Source organism: Zalophus californianus, chromosome 10 (assembly GCF_009762305.2).
Source record: "Zalophus californianus isolate mZalCal1 chromosome 10, mZalCal1.pri.v2, whole genome shotgun sequence".
In the NCBI taxonomy this organism is placed as follows: Eukaryota; Metazoa; Chordata; class Mammalia; order Carnivora; family Otariidae; genus Zalophus; species Zalophus californianus.
The window spans coordinates 33,322,375-33,339,210 of record NC_045604.1 but is presented as its reverse complement, the minus strand read 5'-3'; the positions used below and the strand labels follow the sequence as shown (position 1 = coordinate 33,339,210).

General features: G+C 45.9%; 1 protein-coding gene across 1 annotated transcript; it reads right to left on the bottom strand.

Annotated features, from left to right (window-relative positions):
• Positions 1–36: 36 nt before the first annotated feature.
• IL24 (interleukin 24) lies at positions 37–5,577 on the bottom strand. The gene is made up of 6 exons (XM_027613592.1): positions 5,441–5,577; positions 3,989–4,187; positions 2,779–2,841; positions 1,751–1,909; positions 1,219–1,293; positions 37–120 (listed from the first exon to the last, which is right to left on the bottom strand). Exons 2-6 carry the CDS (start codon positions 4,157–4,159, stop codon positions 37–39), a joined length of 552 nt encoding a protein of 183 aa, XP_027469393.1. The 5' UTR covers positions 4,160–4,187; positions 5,441–5,577.
• Between the last annotated feature and the right edge of the window lie 11,259 nt (positions 5,578–16,836).

The following is a 16,836-nucleotide window of genomic DNA, read 5'->3' as shown; positions in this document are numbered from 1 at the left end:
ACATGGAGGACAAGAAGTGTATCCTGGTCTCGGCATTCAGAACTGGTAGAATCTCTCCATCCAGGTCAAGAGAATGTCCACTTCTCCAAAGGCTTTGGTTTGGGCCGCTTGTATGTCCAACTAAAGAGAGAGGAGAGTTGATGATCTACCATATTAGCTACAAGAATCGGTTTCCTTCCCACCCACCGCTCCTGGAGCTGGCTGTACCAGCTCTGGGAGGGCCTCTGATGAGCGCACCCACCCATCACTTGTTCCTTCACAGGGGTGGGGGAGGCAGTGAGGACTAATGGACCAGTGGGTAGCAGTGGGTAAGGAGCAAGGGAAAAGCATCTGGAGTTCCTGATAACAAGAACTATAGAATCCCAATGCAGGGTGGATTTTGCCACCTCCTGAATCTACTATGCAGATGAAGAATCTGAGATCCAGTTGCCCCCCTTCCTCTGTATATGATTACTCTTCACCATTTATTTTTAGGATGATATATCTGTTCCTCAAAAAAGTGATCAAAATCATATATTTTTTGTAGGGGGTCTGCGGATTAAATTTGGATTTTCTTTGTTGTCTTTATTTGGGAGACAGTAATGTATTTTCCCATACTTTTTTCCTCACAAACTAGACCATTTGAACATTATGGAAAATACTGCAGATAGGTAGCTTGTGTTTGGGGTAGGGGGCGCACCTCAGACTCCAACTGCCTAGCTCAAATAGTCATAAAACTTTCACAGGGTTAAGTCCTTAAAATGAAATCCTCTTGTAGGGAAATAGAAAAACATTTTAATATGAAAACTGGCATGGGGCGCCTGGGTGGCTCAGTTGGTTAAGCGACTGCCTTCGGCTCAGGTCATGATCCTGGAGTCCCGGGATCGAGTCCCGCATCAGGTTCCCTGCTTGGCGGGGAGTCTGCTTCTCCCTCTGACCCTCCCCTCTCTCATGTGCTCTCTCTCTCTCTCCTTCTCTCTCTCAAATAAATAAATAAAATCTTTAAAAAAATATGAAAACTGGCACAAAAATGGACCATGTATTTTGTGGAGCTTGTGCAAAGTAGATGATAATTGATGCAAATATCCCTGTGCTTGTGCAAAATTAGGTGGCTTTGGGGCATGCCTGGTGGAGTCACCTGCAGTGGGTTCTGCATGAGGTCTCCAAGGCACCCTCGTGTAATGTTTCAGGCTAGTCTACTGGTGGATAGGCAAGCTCTCGAATCCTGGCCTTGATTACCTGCTTAAATGCTCTCTGGAACAGCAGAAACCGCCGGCGTGCACTCTCACTGATAGAAAACATCTCCTTTTCCTGCTGGATAATAGAAAAAAAATTGTGCCAAGGGTTGGGTAGCAGCAGAGGCAAGCCCCCTCCACTCCTTCCTAGTGATGCCAGAGGGGTTCCCCCAGGCCAGCTCTGAATCCCACATTCTCAAGGTAGCCACTGCTGAACTCCCACTGGCTGTGGGGGCTGACTCCTTTCATTTTCACAGCAATCTGGCCACGTAGGGGTGATTATCTACATTTTATAGGTAAGAAAAACGAAGCTCAGAGAGGCTGACTGCTTTGCAAAGGGTTATCCAGCTGGTTAGAAGCAGACCTGAACTTGAATCCAGAACTACAAGTTCCAGATTCCAGAGCCTGTCCTCTTTCCCATGACAACATCGAATCCCTGTCATGAATAAAAGCCAGGACTGGAGAAGGAGAGGGAAGATGTCTTCTCAAAACACATCATTTCCCGTGGGCCCCAGTCACAGCGTTGTTCGACTCACACTGGGTTGTAGTTTTGACGCAATGACAAAAAAGTTGTTGGCCAGAGTAGAGAATGACTTCCGGATCCTGGAGTCAGCTGCCTTATCCAGATAGTTCTTGAAAACAGTATTCAGGTAGAACTTCAGCAGGGCACGGAGGAGGTAGCAGCTCTCAGTGTCCTGGGGAGGGTCTGGGTTACCGCAGAGCCGAGCCCTCTGCCCCCACCCTGACCCAGGATGAACAACCCACATGCCACACGAGGCAAGATAAGCACATAGAGAAAGAAATCTTCTAGGAGATGCTGATAAACATTAGATCTGAAGGAGCCTTCAGGGGCACGCAGAGCAGCACCTTTGGTTGACTGGAGGAACAGCAGACCCAGAGAGGACAGACACAGAGCCAGTGGCAGACACAGACCTAGGTCCCAGGAATCCTGATTCCCTATCTGTTTAATGTTCTTTCCTCTACACCCCATGGCCTCTCTAATAAGGGTGTGTGGGGGGGGGCAGGGGTGGGTGATGGACCCTGGAAAGCACCCGACACTTGGTGGTCCAGAGTTGAGAGTCCAGGGAAAGAACTGGAAAGAGAAATGAGGAAAGGAAACTACACTCTGGAACACAGGGATTGCACTCGAGCTCCCTTGAGCACCAGAGTGAAGGTCAGTGCCTTGCAGGGATCAGGGCTCAGTACATGTGCTCGCTGACTGCCTAGCTGGGTGAGGGGACAACAGTAATGGGTGAGAAAGAGGAATGTGAACCCATGAGACCTAAGCAGATGTGGAATCCTGGCAACTCTGGCTAAATGGAGAAAGATGCTTGTGAGCCTCAATCTGCACCACCCTCCATGCCACCACACACACATACCCACATAACCTGGACGCAAGGGTGATGACCCAGATGTTGACTTCTCTGGCTCACTGCCCAGCCATGTCCTGTGTAGGCTCAGTCTGGGCAGAAGTGGTCTCTATCAGCCTCCCCTAGACCACCCATAGAAGACAAGCCAATATGGCACCAGACAGAGGCATAGTCCTTCCCCAGTGTCTGATTACCGAGACGTTCTGCAGAACCTCCTTCCGTAGCAGCCGGACGCTGGTGATGTTATCCTTAGCTTGCTTTGGGAATAGAAAGAAAAGATGTGTCCAGCTTGATGGGCAGCAGAGAAACCAACCTTGCAAATACATGCGTGCCCCCAAATCTATCCAGTCTGAGATCTCAGAGGCCAGAGGAACCAAGGGAGGACCCAGGAAGGGCTGAGCTGAGGTGGCCCCTCGGGTGAGGGTACAAGTTTCCAGCCACAGAAATCACTAAGCTCAACCCCCAGAGGCAGATGGAATTCCAGGAACTCTCTAAGACTTGATGGGGGACCCGTTTGATTCCTTTGGTCAGGAGGAAATAAGCCTATTTGGTTTAAGAACGACTAGGGGCAGGGTTTTGCCTCTGTATTCTGTGGGGGTTGGTGTGGGGTGGGAGTTGCACCTCCGAGTTGCCTCTTGCCCTTGGAGCTTCCCCTGCAAGCAGCCATATCCTCCAATTCTCAGACTGTATTCAAAGCATCTTTGTGAGAAAAGAGCTTTAGAGCTCATTTTCCCACCTCCTCAATGTGCAAACAAGGAAACTGATGGGGGAGGGGTTTTGTGCCTGGTTTCGAGGTCAAGATCACACCCAGGTGTCCTGTCCCCAGTCCAGCACTCTCTTCTGCCCCAGGCCACCTCACTAAGCTCCCTCTTTCTGCCCCAAATCCGAATCATTGTTTAAGGAGTGCATTTGCCAGTGTGAGTACTGGGTCACATTCAGGATCCGGAGAAATTCTCGGTCACATTTCACCAGCTGCCTCCTCCCACTTCGGCATTAGCCATTCTTTTTACCATTAACTAAAGCCTTTGCAGGTGGGAACAGACTAGCAGGAGCCTGGCAAAGCAGTTGGTGAAAACTCCAGTGGGTCGGTCTCAAAGCAGTTCCCACGACTTCTTGGTGGAGTCCCATGTCCTGCCCCCCCTGCACGTAGTTGAAACCCAGATGAATCAGGCCCCCTTCTTTATTCCCGTTAGGCTAATTTATTTTCCTAGAGATTGACCACATCTTTCTGAGCCTCTGTTTCCTCATGTGCAAGAGGGAATGTGCACTTGTGATGCCTCTGATTTCATAAAGTTATCATATAGGAAAATAATTAGCAAGTTGCAAAGGGCTCCATAATCATAAAATAGTCTCCTGCGCTCACAGGAAGCCCCGCAGCTGGGTCCAGAACAACATTTCACTCACCACAATGTCCTTCATGGCCCGGAAGGCCTCCCACAGTTCCTGGAGAGCTACGCCCTCCACTCGGCACGGTCCAAACTGGAACTCTTGGCCCTGGACCCCTGGCACCCGGCTCCTGAGAAGTAGGACCAGACTAAGGCAGAGGAGGGCAGTTGTCTGCCCTGGAAAGCCCATCTGCAGCAAAGGAAGGACCAGGAGGATCCTGCTGGAAGAAAGGGAGGCATCCCACTGAGGTAGGTCTTCTGCCCCACCAGTAGCATACCCAGAATAATGCTCCTTGGCTCTCCCTCGGCCATCTTCAGGGACACACAGATGTGAAGTCAGAGACCAGGGTAAGTTCCCAGTTTAGAATATTGCAAACATGTGGCCTTGCTGGGGTGGGGCGCAGGTCTTTCTGCCCCTCCATCTCGTACCCGCTGGTCTCGTGTCTCTCTGAGCTTCCCCACCTTGCCTACCCACGTCCCCCACACGCAACACCTCCATACTTGCTCCATGACAGTTCTCTCCAGCCAACAACTGGCCAGTCAGAATTTAAGCAGGAAGGGTGAAGAAATGGGGGGGGGGGGCGTTTAAAGTGCCAAAGAACATCTGTAGAACATCCTCCAAACTTGGGAGGGTAGGGACCTTAATTAGGCATTTGCTTCTCTGAGCTCCGCCCTTGGGCAGGTCTTTTCTCCTCCCCCAGGAGAAGACCATCCTGACTCCTCATCATGAGGGAGCCCAGGGATTAGTCCTGACCCACTGGGAGGGGCCCAGACAGTACTCTGCCACCTCAACTGACCAACTCACCCCTGACTCGAAGAATTAACTTTTCAGGTAACTGAACAAGAGGGAGGAATCAGATTTCCAGGTGAATCACCTTTAAAACCTCCCACTAAAGCACCAGTGGATGACTGTCTGAAGGGGCCCCAAGCTTGGGGACCGTAACCCATTACCTGTTTGTCACACCCACGTGCAGAGAGTTCCTTCTCCCTGCTTTCTTTGCCCTTTGCTTTCCTTCCTTGCTTCCTTCCTTCCTTCCTCCCTCCCTCCGGTCCACAAACATTTAAGACCTGTCTCACTCTGGGCACTGGTCTCACACCCGAAGCCACTCATTTCCAGCCCTAGCCTGGGCAGGAAGGTGGGAGAAGACCCGTCCCCGGAATGACTGCCAACACATAGGCCAGAGGGTGCAGGATGAGAACCCAATAGCCTCAGTCACGTAGCTCAGTGCCTCACTGTCTCCCTCAGAGCCTTTTCATTCTGTTCCTTCAAACGCCACAGCCTTTGCAGCCTCTCTTGAAAATGCATCCCTGGGCCTCATAATCCTTCCAGCCTTCCTTCTGTCCAGCCCAGATCCTTCTTGGTGTTAAAGTGGAGAATGCAGCTCCTCATCCATCCCCCTGGCTCCAGTTCCCGATGAGGAAGCGGGCCAGTGCTTCGAAGCAAAGTACTCCTGCATCTCCCATCACTCACCTCAGGTCCTGCAAGGGATGCTTGAGGGCTTGCTGTTCAGGGGTGGCTGGCTCCTGTTTATGGAGGGGCAAGTTGGACAGGCACCTTCACCATTCACTGATCAGGGGTGTAACCATGGGTGCAAGGTTCTTCTCCCAGCAATGAAAGCTGTTTCAAAAGTAAAGATGTGCAGGCTAGCAAGGCTTTGTGGAGATCATATATATATGGGGACTGGGGGGAGGGGCAGAGGGAGAGGGGGAGGTGGAGAAAGGGAAATTGGTCATGCTTTCCTAGAGAATTACTTCACTGCCTACTCACCCTTCGCTTGAAGACAATGGGGCAATGGTGAGCTGAGGTGAGCTGAGGCCTTGAGCTGAGTTCTGGCTATGCCACCAGCTCTCTGACCAGAGGCAAGTCTCCCAGCTACCCTGAGGCTCAGCTTCTGCATCTATAAAATGAAAACAAACAAACAGAAAACCGCCCCACTTCCCCCAAAGGGCAGGTGCAAGGAGCAAATGGGAAAATGACACAGTGCTTTGTAAACTCTATACACATGTGAATACATTTTTGCTGTACAGAGTACCCCAGTCTCCTTGCTCCAAAATCATTCAATAATTATGCCCTATTAATGACGGGACAGTGACCTGGAGACTCAGGATAGCCCACCCATACTTCTATGATGGCTCAGGGCCAGGGATTTTTGAGTATTTCCTCACATGCAGCCATCAAACGCCCTGTCTCAGGTTCAGGAAGAATAAGGCAGTGTGTGCATGACCAGGCCTGGAAAGCTGAGGGGCCCTGGTGTCCTGGCAGGCAGGCTAGCCTCAGCCTGTGCTGTTTGGCCCAGGATCACCCAGGGGATGCAGCATGTCAGCAGCCAAGGTGAAGACACCCACCCATATGCCCAGCTAGCAAGCTGCTCAGGCTTCGGTTGCCCTGTGTATAAAATGAAGGGTAGGCCTGAACCATGCTCCCAAAGCACGTTGTACAGAACCTGATCCTGAGGGACAAGAGACTTCCCAGTCAGTAGATTCCAGAAGGCTGGCTCATGCCAGCCCCTCTTGGGAACGTGTAACACTCCTGAGAATAATGAAGACTGAGAAGTCCCATGAGGGCCAGGGGTGGGGACATGTGTTTGACTTTGTTTAATGCAGCATTTCCCATGAGTATTTGACCATGTCCCCAGGACACATAGTGGGAAACGCCAGATCCTGAATCAGGGATTGACGAACTACAGGCCAAGAATAAGCTAAGAATGGTTTACCCTGTGACCTAAGAATGGTTTTTACATTTGTTAATGACTAAAAAAAAAAAAACCAAAAAAATGAAAAAAAAAATCAAAAAATGAGAAGTACATGAAATTCAAATTTCAGTGTCCATGAATAAAATTTTATTGGGACACAGCCGCACCCAGTTTGTTTACATATTGTCTATGGCTGCTTTTATGCTACAATGATGGAGACCAGTAGTTATGGCTGAGACCGTATGGCCCACAAAGCCCAAAATATTTACTCTCTGCCCTTTGCAGAGAGAGGCTGCTGAGCCCTGCTCTGAATTACCTTCCTGCACAAACATCTGGGTTCAGGCAAGAGACATGGGAGTAGAATGTGATGTGAGGAGTGGGATCATTTTCCCCAGCTCAGTGGAGAAGGAAGAACAGGGGACCTTGGAAGGAATTGGCCCTTCCCAATCTCTCCGACTGGCAGACCCTTCCCAGTCTCTCTGGCACCAGCACCCCTTCCCCTCATCACACATTCGATGGCCTTTATTTCCTTAAACAGACAAAATACTTGCTGCAGTCCCCGGCCAGAAGCCTGGTCTGCGGCCGCCGCCTGTATGAGGGCCAAGCTTGAGTCCTTCGCTCCTGGAGGACCTACATCTTGCTCTCCAGTCCCCGGCAGGAGCCCACACCACACCCTTTCCTCCCCCTTCAGGATCCAGGGCATTACTAAAAGTCCCTAACTAATACGGGAAGAAGGTGCCCAGAGGCATTCATGAGATAAAAAGAACACAAAGTAAGAATGTAGCAGCAGTAGACAAGGGGGAGGCAGGAGAGGACTGGAAAGACAGACAGCTGAGGCAGGAAGCTGAGAGAGAAAGTGAGCCCCAGGGCAGCTGCAGTGCTAGACAACTTGTCTACTGACAGGCAAGGGGGCAGGAGGGATGAGCTGTTGCAGGGCAGGCTAGAACAGAGGCATGAGGTCATGGATAGAGCTCGTTGGTTCCAGGATACCCACCCGGGGTCACGAGCAGCTCATTCTGTCTAAGGAAGGCATAATATAATATGGATATTCCAGGCAAACATGTGCCTGAGCTTAACACAGCACGATTACCTGGGAAGAGAGGGCAAGGAGAGAACTCAAGGACCTTGGCCCAACGTCAGCTGAGCTTGCCGGTTAGAAGCACAAGCCTTGCGCCCAGGCAGACTTGGGTTCAAAACGTGATTGAGTCGCCTATGAGCTGTCTGTGTCTCAGCTTTCTTACCTATAAAGTCAAGTCCCAAAGTCTCACAAGGACACAATGACATAGAGCCTGTTACTCAAAGTGTGGTCTGTGGACCAGCAGCAACAGCAATATCTGGGAGCTCATTAGAAATGCAGAATCTCAAACCCTTCCCCCCAAACTACTGAACCAGAATGTGCATTTGAAGAAACTCCAAGGTGATTCTTAAGTATATTAAAATTTGAGTTCTGCATAAAACACGTGAAGGACAACCCAGTGTCTTCCACGTGGTGAATGCATAACAAATAAGCGCTTCAAGTCAAAGTGGTTGGACTAGAGCAGTGATTCTCAATGGGGCAATTTTGTCCCCAGGGGACATTTGACAGTGTCTGGAGACATTTTGGGGCATCTTAACTGGGGAGTGTGGGAGGTGCTTCGGACATGGAGTGGAATGGGCCAGGGCTGTGGCTGAACATCCTACAGTGCACAGGACAGCCCCTCACCACAAAGGATGATGGGACCCCAAATGCCAACAGTGCTGAGGCTAAGAAATCCTGGGCTAGAGGAAAGTAGTGGCTGTGGGGGAAAGAGCTGAGATAGCACCAAAGATGGATAAGAAGGGAGCCCTTACTGGGAAGGGGGCAGTGGACAGATCACATGGTCAGGGAAGTGGAAAAAGCAAGATGGCAGCTTGGGAGGGAGCAGATGGGCAAGGCCCAGCCCACTCCACTGGCTCACCCCTGGGCAAGCTCTGAGTCTCTGACTTTGAAAGGTTGGAGAAATTGCAGCTGGTCCTTCGGCCTCTATCCACGTATTTTTACCCAAACTCCATCCTAGACTAGACTAAGGCCAGAGGCTCTTCTAATCTCTCTCACCCAGAACTTGGGGGAATTTCCTTTACAAAAATATTGGGTGGGAGAAAAATCTCTGAGAATAAACTTTGATTTACAAGGCTACTTCCCCCCCCCCCCAAAAAAAATATTCTTTATTAGATTTGGGAGGTTTACTCTGTTAATCTCATACCACCTGCCATGTATATCTCTCTACAGAGTTTCAGTTTTATGTTTCAGAAGTAAATCTACTTCTACCCCACATCTCCTGTAAATCCCCCTAAATCTATAGGGAGAGAAAGGAACTGAATCAGGATGGAGAAGGGTCCCATCTGCACTCTCGGTGAAGCAATAAAGAACTCACTCTTAGAACTGAATACTCCCTCTTTCTGACGGATGGAAACACCCTGCAGGAGAGAAGCAATAACCCATTAACTAGGATTTCCTGATAGCCAGGAGAGAAAATAAAGTTACATCATTTTTTTCTTCCAGCGAACTGACTTTAATCTTCACCCTAAAAATGATTGTTATCGTGATGAACATAACATAATAAAAAAAATGATTTTTATCTCTCTATTTGGCTAAGGAACTTACGCAGTAATAGATGTGGGTTACCTGGGTATTTTGTCAGCCTTTCCCTGTCTTAGCTCCTTCCAGGAGCAGAGATGAAACATGTGTGTCTACTGGTTGGCCCCCTTAGACTGGCACTCTGCCATCCTACCGTCTCTTCTGTTGTTGTTGTAACAAGTAATTTATTATTACAGGCATTTCAAAAGATGAAAGTAAAAACAAATTCTTCTTACATTTGTACAGCATTCTTAGATATAAAAACCACTTCCAAATAAATGTTCCCATTTGATATACACCATAACCTTTTTGAGGTAAGGGGGACAGATATTATTTCTTTGCAGATTAGAAAGCTGAGAGTCAGAAGAGTCAAATGATTTTCCCTCGGACACATAAATAATTGACAGAACCAGAACTGGAGTGCAGGTCTTCTGGTTTTTAGCCTAGTATTCTTTGCCCAGTACCACCCTTTCTGTGCCACTTTCCAATCGTGCAGATGTGCATTCATTTACTGAACAAACATTTCCTAAGCACTACTGAGTGCCAGAAGAAGCTATACCAAAAAATGAATCACTATAATAACATTTATGTAAAAATGTCCAGAAAAGACAAATCTATACAGACAGAAAATAGAATTGTGGTTGCCTAGGGCTTGGAGTTAGGGGTCTGGGTGGGTAGGAGGAATGGGTATGACTGCTAATGAGTTCAAGTTTTCTTTTGGGGCATTAAGAAAATGTTCTAAAATTAGATTACAGTGATGCACTCTATGAACATTCTAAAAGCCATTAAATTGTACACTTTAAACAGGTGAACTCTATGGTGTGTAAATTATTATCTCAATAAAGCTGTCAAAAAATAAATTAAGATGCAGTCTTCTGGGCTCTAATGCGTCAGTAAAGTGGAGATACACTTGCAAACAGATAAATTGTCACACTGTGTCTTGGGTGCCCTTAACAGAAGATAGAGTTCATGGGAACATGGAGGTAAGACAGAATCTCCCCCCATCTTGGGACAGTGCTGAAAGGGGTAAAGAGGCTTTGCAGTAGAGATGATGTTTGATCTGAGGCTTGAAGCCTGAGCTGGAGTTTATAAGCAAAAACAAAGGGAGGACACCTGCTTGAGACCGCTGTGACCCTCACAAATACCATGGCCATACAACTACTGTAGGGGACTGAGGGAAAGAAGGATCTGGAAGCTGCTAGAAGAGGGACCACCACTGATTGTTCTTTTGCTTAATGATTCATGGAAACCAACGGGGAATAGCAATTCAAATACAACTTAAGAGCATGTCAAGGGACCTAGGGTGCTGCTGATCCCTCAGAGCTGCAGGCAGGAATGGAGAAGTGAGGGGAAGAGCCATGGTCCTCACCTTCTAAGCAAAGGCTTTTGGCCGATCACAGGAAACAGAACCACACGAGACATCCAGTTCTGAGAACTGCCCCTGCTCCCCAGAATCAGGCTCCTGTACCCTCCCACAACCTGCAAGGCACCAGCTTTGAGTCCCAAAGACATGAATATTTTAAATACCTGACAGTATACAGGCTGGGGAAAATGATAGTTATAGTCTCCTGAGTAGATCCAAGTCAGGACTGTGGTCCTTTTTCCTGCGTCACTCTGTCTCTCACATATCCCAGATTGCTTTTCCTAATGGAGATTTTCCTTTTTTAATGGAAGGAAGGAAAGGAGGGAGAAAGAACAGAGGCATGAAAAGAAGGGGGGAAAGAAAGGGAAGAAAGAGGAAGGAGTCTTACGGATTCTTCTTGTCTCATCCCTTTTTAAAACAGAATGCACACTACTCTAGAAGAAACTTCTAAATGCACAACTCGATTGTACTGCTTCTCACCCACCAAATCATCTTTGGTTTCTGGTGAGAACCCTCTCCCTTCCCCACTCCCACCCATCACTCTTCTTTTCCGTTTCTGTATCCCAGCGGTGCCTAGCACAGAGCCGTCTACTTATCGGGTGTTCAGTAAACGTGGTTGTTCTCTAATCAATTGTTAATTTCAAAATTGCGTAAATGGAATGCACTTAAAGGGGAGATAAAGTAAATTAACCTGAGTTTTACTTTTGTGTGATTCTTAATTGATTATTTATGGGTAAAAGCTACATAATGGAATGCTGTCCAGCTACTAATAATTTATATTTAAATTCTTAAAAAATTATAACATTTTAGGCATAAAAACAGTTACAGAATGATATATGCAGTATGATCCAATTTTTATAGCAAAAACAGTGGGCATATATGTTGAAAATGATCAAGAACTATAAATACCAAGATGTTAACAGAATTATCTTTAAGTGGTAAGATAATGGATGTTTTCCTCCTCTATAGTTTTTCTTCATTTATACAAATGAAGAAATTTATACATCATTTATACATCTTCAAATTTATACAAGTTGAGTATAAATGCAAGTTTCTTTAAAAGCTATTTTTAATTTGGGGCATCTGGGTGGCTCAGTCCGATTCTTGATTTTGGCTCAGGTGAAGATCTCACGGTCGTGGGAGCAAGCCCTGTGTCAGGCTCTGCGCTTAGCATGGAGTCTATTTTGGATTCTCGCTCTCTCCCAATCATGTTCAAATAAATAAATCATGCTCAAATAAATAAATAAATAGAATCTCTCTTAAAGTTGTTTTTAATTTGAATAAATCACCATTGCTCACTGAAAATTGTTGAAATTCCCTGACCTAGAAATAAATGCACCGTCTCTGAGACTAGGTCCGTTCATTTTCCCAGCTTTATCTCTTCCCCACACCTCTGCACATTGTGCTCCCAGCCCAGCTGAGCTGCTCATCTCCACCTCCTGCCTCTGCCCCTCTGTGCATAATCTGTGATGTCCTTACCACCTGCGAAACACTAACCACCACCTGTTGCCTTGACATAGAAAGATGGTCATGATGTATTGTTGACTGTCAAAAGCGGATTGCATACATATGCATATACATGTGCACAAACACACACACACACACACACAAACACACCCTGTTAAGGATACTTATTTTGAAGGAGTAAGAGCACAGGCTGAGTAGAATTTTATTTTTATCTTTAAACTATTTGGCATAATTGGCATAACCAACAAACACCTACAACCTTTTCATTAAAAATTTTACCTGCTCTTCTCTTCCTTGAAACCATTTCCAAAAGCTGCAAAGAATTTCTATCACCCTTGAGCACTGTAGCAATTTGAACCTTTTTTTGCAGTACTGAATCCCCTCCTCTTCCCTTCCCTCCCCTTCCCTTCCCCTCCCTTCCCTCCCCCTCCCTCTCCTGGACTAAGATCTTGGGAGGGCAAAGGGATAGATATTATAACCTTCTCTTTTCCTTACACTGTTCAGCATAGAATATGTTATTGAATAAATAAATAGTGAGTAAGATACTCAATATGAAAGTATTCAGAGTGATTTGAAATCTGCATTTTGTTGAGTTAATCTTAGCACGTGAGTCAAGATTTTAAATCTCTGAATGTACTCTAGGTTGGACACCCACTTTAATGTATGGCAGACATTGCAGTTGCTCCTTACATTTGCAGTTTACCTCTTCCCACGACATGGGAAAATCACACTCCCCTGTCCCATTGAAGTTAAATGGGCCATGTGACTATTTTGAAGTGGAAGAAACATGTCATTTTGGGGGGAAGAATTAGAAGCCATGCATACTTCTCCATGCTCTCTCGTGTCCCACTCGTGTTGAGGTGGCAGCATTATAGGAGAGAAGTAGTTCCTTCAGCCTGGGCCCCTGAGTATCCATGACGGGCAGAGCCTCTTGTTAACGTGTCTTGGATATGTGAAATAAGTGAGAAATCACTTCTGTTTTATTAAGCCACTGAGGGAGATGAAGGTTTTGTTTACTTCTGCAACATAACTTAGCCTAACCTGGTTAGTGTTAGAGGGAAGAAGAATTTAAATGTCTTTAAAGATCCTTTCAACCTTCAGGAAATGAATTTAGACCCTAATTTAGGAAGAACTGTTAGTCTAGATGCTATTTAGACAACTCATTATAAGTCAGAGATTCCCAAAAATCCTTCTTTGATGGAAAGCACTGCTTTCTCCTGAAGTACAATGCAAGCAATGCACTCAGCAGGTCTGGCATGATGCTCACCACTTTGGGATCCAGCAACTGGTTGCTCAGTCATGTAGGAGTCACACAACGGGAGAGCAGCTCCAGAATGCAAGATGGATGGAGTCCGAAAGCCTGCCTGCAAGAGAGAGCCTTGTGCTCCTGGCAGCAGTGATGGAGAGGACCCTTCTGCTGGTAGGCGCCAGTAAAAATCTTTGGACAAGCCAACAACACACACACACACATACACACACACACACACACACACACACGCACACACTTCTCCCACATACTTACTTACTTACCACATGGATTTTAAAACAGACAAAGAAAGGCAAGTCTGAGCTTGCCCCAGAATATGAGAAACTAGAGATTGTGTCCCTGAAAAGCCTTGTGTATGATGCTTGAAATGCAAAATGACTTGTGTTCTTAAACCCAAATTTTTGTGTGTGTGGTTCCTTATCTCCAGACTTTACCCACAGATACATGATCAAATCCAGGGAGTCATCAAAAGTCAAAGGACTGGTGATGAGGAGTCGCTGCTTCCAGCAACAGTGGGTGGGGCTCATTGTCCATTCTGCCTTCAACTTCCGAAAAATATCCTCTTAGAAAATGTATTACTCATGGAAATGAAGAGAGGGTATTTCCCTCTGTGGAGTATTTCCTGCCTTGAAAAGTCACCATGCCTTTTCCCAGGTCAAAGAGAGAGCCCTCCAAGAATGGAGATGTAATGGATCTAATTGCTTAATCCTGGTTGAGTGAATTCCTCTTTCCCACAATAAAATAGTAATAAAAATAACCTGGAATGGCATAATCTGGATGTTCATGTTTCATTAACCTCTGATTAAAAATGAGAAATTAAATATCTCAAAGTGCTGTGGTCCCAAAGACTCATGCAAACATAGCAGGTTCTTACAGAGTCCCACTCTCCAGAGCGTTTTGAGAATTCTCAAAGGCGTGTCTTTCATAGGCACGTCCATGAACCAGCCTGTACCATCAGGGCTGGCCGAGCCAGCTACCATAAGCTCGAGCTGCTGCCCCAGGGATGGTGAGAATGGGGTTCTCCTCACCAGGTTCTCAGAGCCAGTTTGCTCCAGCCAAAAAAATGTTGCAAGGTCTCATTCACCCCTAATAGGATGTTGGGCCCAAAGTGTTACAGAGTTCAGAGAAACAGCTTTCCCAGTTTATATTGCAAGCCCTTCTTGGCCACATACTGAGACACCTACCAGGATAATTGGTCTGGGGACAACTTCTGGTAGCATGGGACTGGAATTCATCATTTCTTTGGCGAGGTGGGGGTTGGAGGGAGGTCTCAGCTCTAATCCAATAAACCAGCCTGTCGTGTTGTACCTTACAAAGTACTTCTGCAATTTGATATTCTTGAAAACCATGTGGGAGAGAGCAAATATCATCTCCATTTCATGGATTAGAAAGCCAAGGCAAAGAGAAGTTTTGTGATTTGCCCAAGCTTATAGGGCCAGCAAATGGAGCTACCTAGACTTGACCCTGGGATTCTGACTCCAAGCCTGAGTGCACAAAGGGCAGTGAGCACAGTAACCGGAAAACATGCAGCCATGGAGTCACACTTCGTGTTTGGGTTCCTTGCTCTGCAATTTACTAGCTGTGTGACCTTGGATAAGTCTCTTAATTCCTCTGTTCTTCAGTTTCCCGCCTCTATGAGTGAGAAGAACAATGCACCTCATAGGTATTTGTGAAGGTTAAACAAGAAAGTACATGCAAAACACTTTAGAAAAGAGAGCCTGACACATTAGTAAGCACAGGAAAGAGTTAGCTGCTACTACAATATTACTTTTATATTTATTTAAATATTATTTTTATATATTACCATGACACACTTAATGCCTTTTATTAATAAAAAGAGTTTGAGATGGCTATAAATAACTTCCTACCCTTTAACTATATGCTCTTCCATTTAGGAAGAATAAAAGTAGCGCTTCTAATAGTACTCCATAGAAAAACAGTAGAATAGACTGTGGCTAATCCCAGTTTCTTAGGATGTCTGCAAAGTTGCTTTAAAATGATAATAGTTCAGGGGCGCCTGGGTGGCTCAGTCATTGGGCGTCTGCCTTCGGCTCAGGTCATGTTCCTGGGGTCCTGGGATCGAGGCCCGCATCGGGCTCTCTGCTCAGTGGGAAGCCTGCTTCTCCCTTTCCCACTCCCCCTGCTTGTGTTCCCTCTCTCGCTGTGTCTCTCTCTGTCAAATAAATAAATAAAATCTTTTTTAAAAATGGTAATAGTTCAGCCCCAAGAAAAGTCATATGAGAATATTATATGAAAACCTCAAGACCAGAATTTGTGGAGTGAGCTCTTTTTTAACATTTATAATGAAAGCAAATGAAAACTGAGTCATTTCCTAATAAGCCAGATCACCTTGTCCTGGAATCATCACGCCTTAAATAACTATTCGTACTTTCTGCTAAGGTTTGTTGATCTGAAAATGTTTTTATTTCATGTTTATTTTTAAAACAATAGCTTTATTGATATATAATTCACATACCATAAAGTTCACCCTTTAAAAGTGGTTTTGGGTATATTCCCAGAGTTGTGCAACCAGCACTGTTATCTAATTCCAGAACATTTTCATCACCCCAAAAAGCAACCTCCTACCCATTCTCAGTCACTCCCCATTCCCCTTGTCTTTAGTCCCTGGAAACCACTGGTTTATTTTCTGTCTCTATGCGTTTGCCTATTCTGAACATTTCCAGACAATGTATTTGAAAAATTATAAAGATAATTTCAAACTTAGAATATAATTTTCCTCTGAGGTGGATTTATATTTGCTTCTGAAAGGGAGTAGGGGATTAGTTATCTCAGATTACTTTAATTACTCAGATTACTTTAATAAACTGAGATGATTCAAAACTGATTTTTCTGTCCCTGTTAGGGCCAGTCTATGGAATACGATGACTCCTAGGGGCGGCTCTTTGGGGTCTCAACCCCAAGCTTGGCAGGGAGTTAGTAGGGCCCCTCTTCAGCAGGCTCTGAGCACCTAGTGTTGTTGCCCCAATCCTGTAAATTTGTGTTAAATTCTACACATCTTCTCAGTCTCCCAAACTTTCCTTAACTTTTCCAAACCTAGATGACTTCCCTGAGGGAAAAGCCATCCCCAGTGCCGAGCCCAGCACTGACTGGATTTCCATCTCCCACGTCTTGACTCTGTATTTCTTCCTGTCTTTTTACCTCTCCAGTATCTTCAGTTTTTATTTCCATGTTTCCCGATTTTTCCAATTTTTCTTGGACTCTTCTCAGTGAGAAGTTTCACTTAAAATCCAACAGCTATTTCCTCCTTTATGCAGAACAGATGAAGAGGAAAATACTTCCACATATTCAAGAGCTCCCAACAGCTTCAGAAAAATCTCTGTGCTCTGCCATTGGGAGGACAGACACCCCCACTGTGCAGGGTCTGGGTTCAATGAGGTAACCTAGACCAAGTGCTTAGTGAGGTTGTAATAATCATTTCCCTATTTGTTCCAGTCTGTATAAAGCACAGAGCCAAATTTTG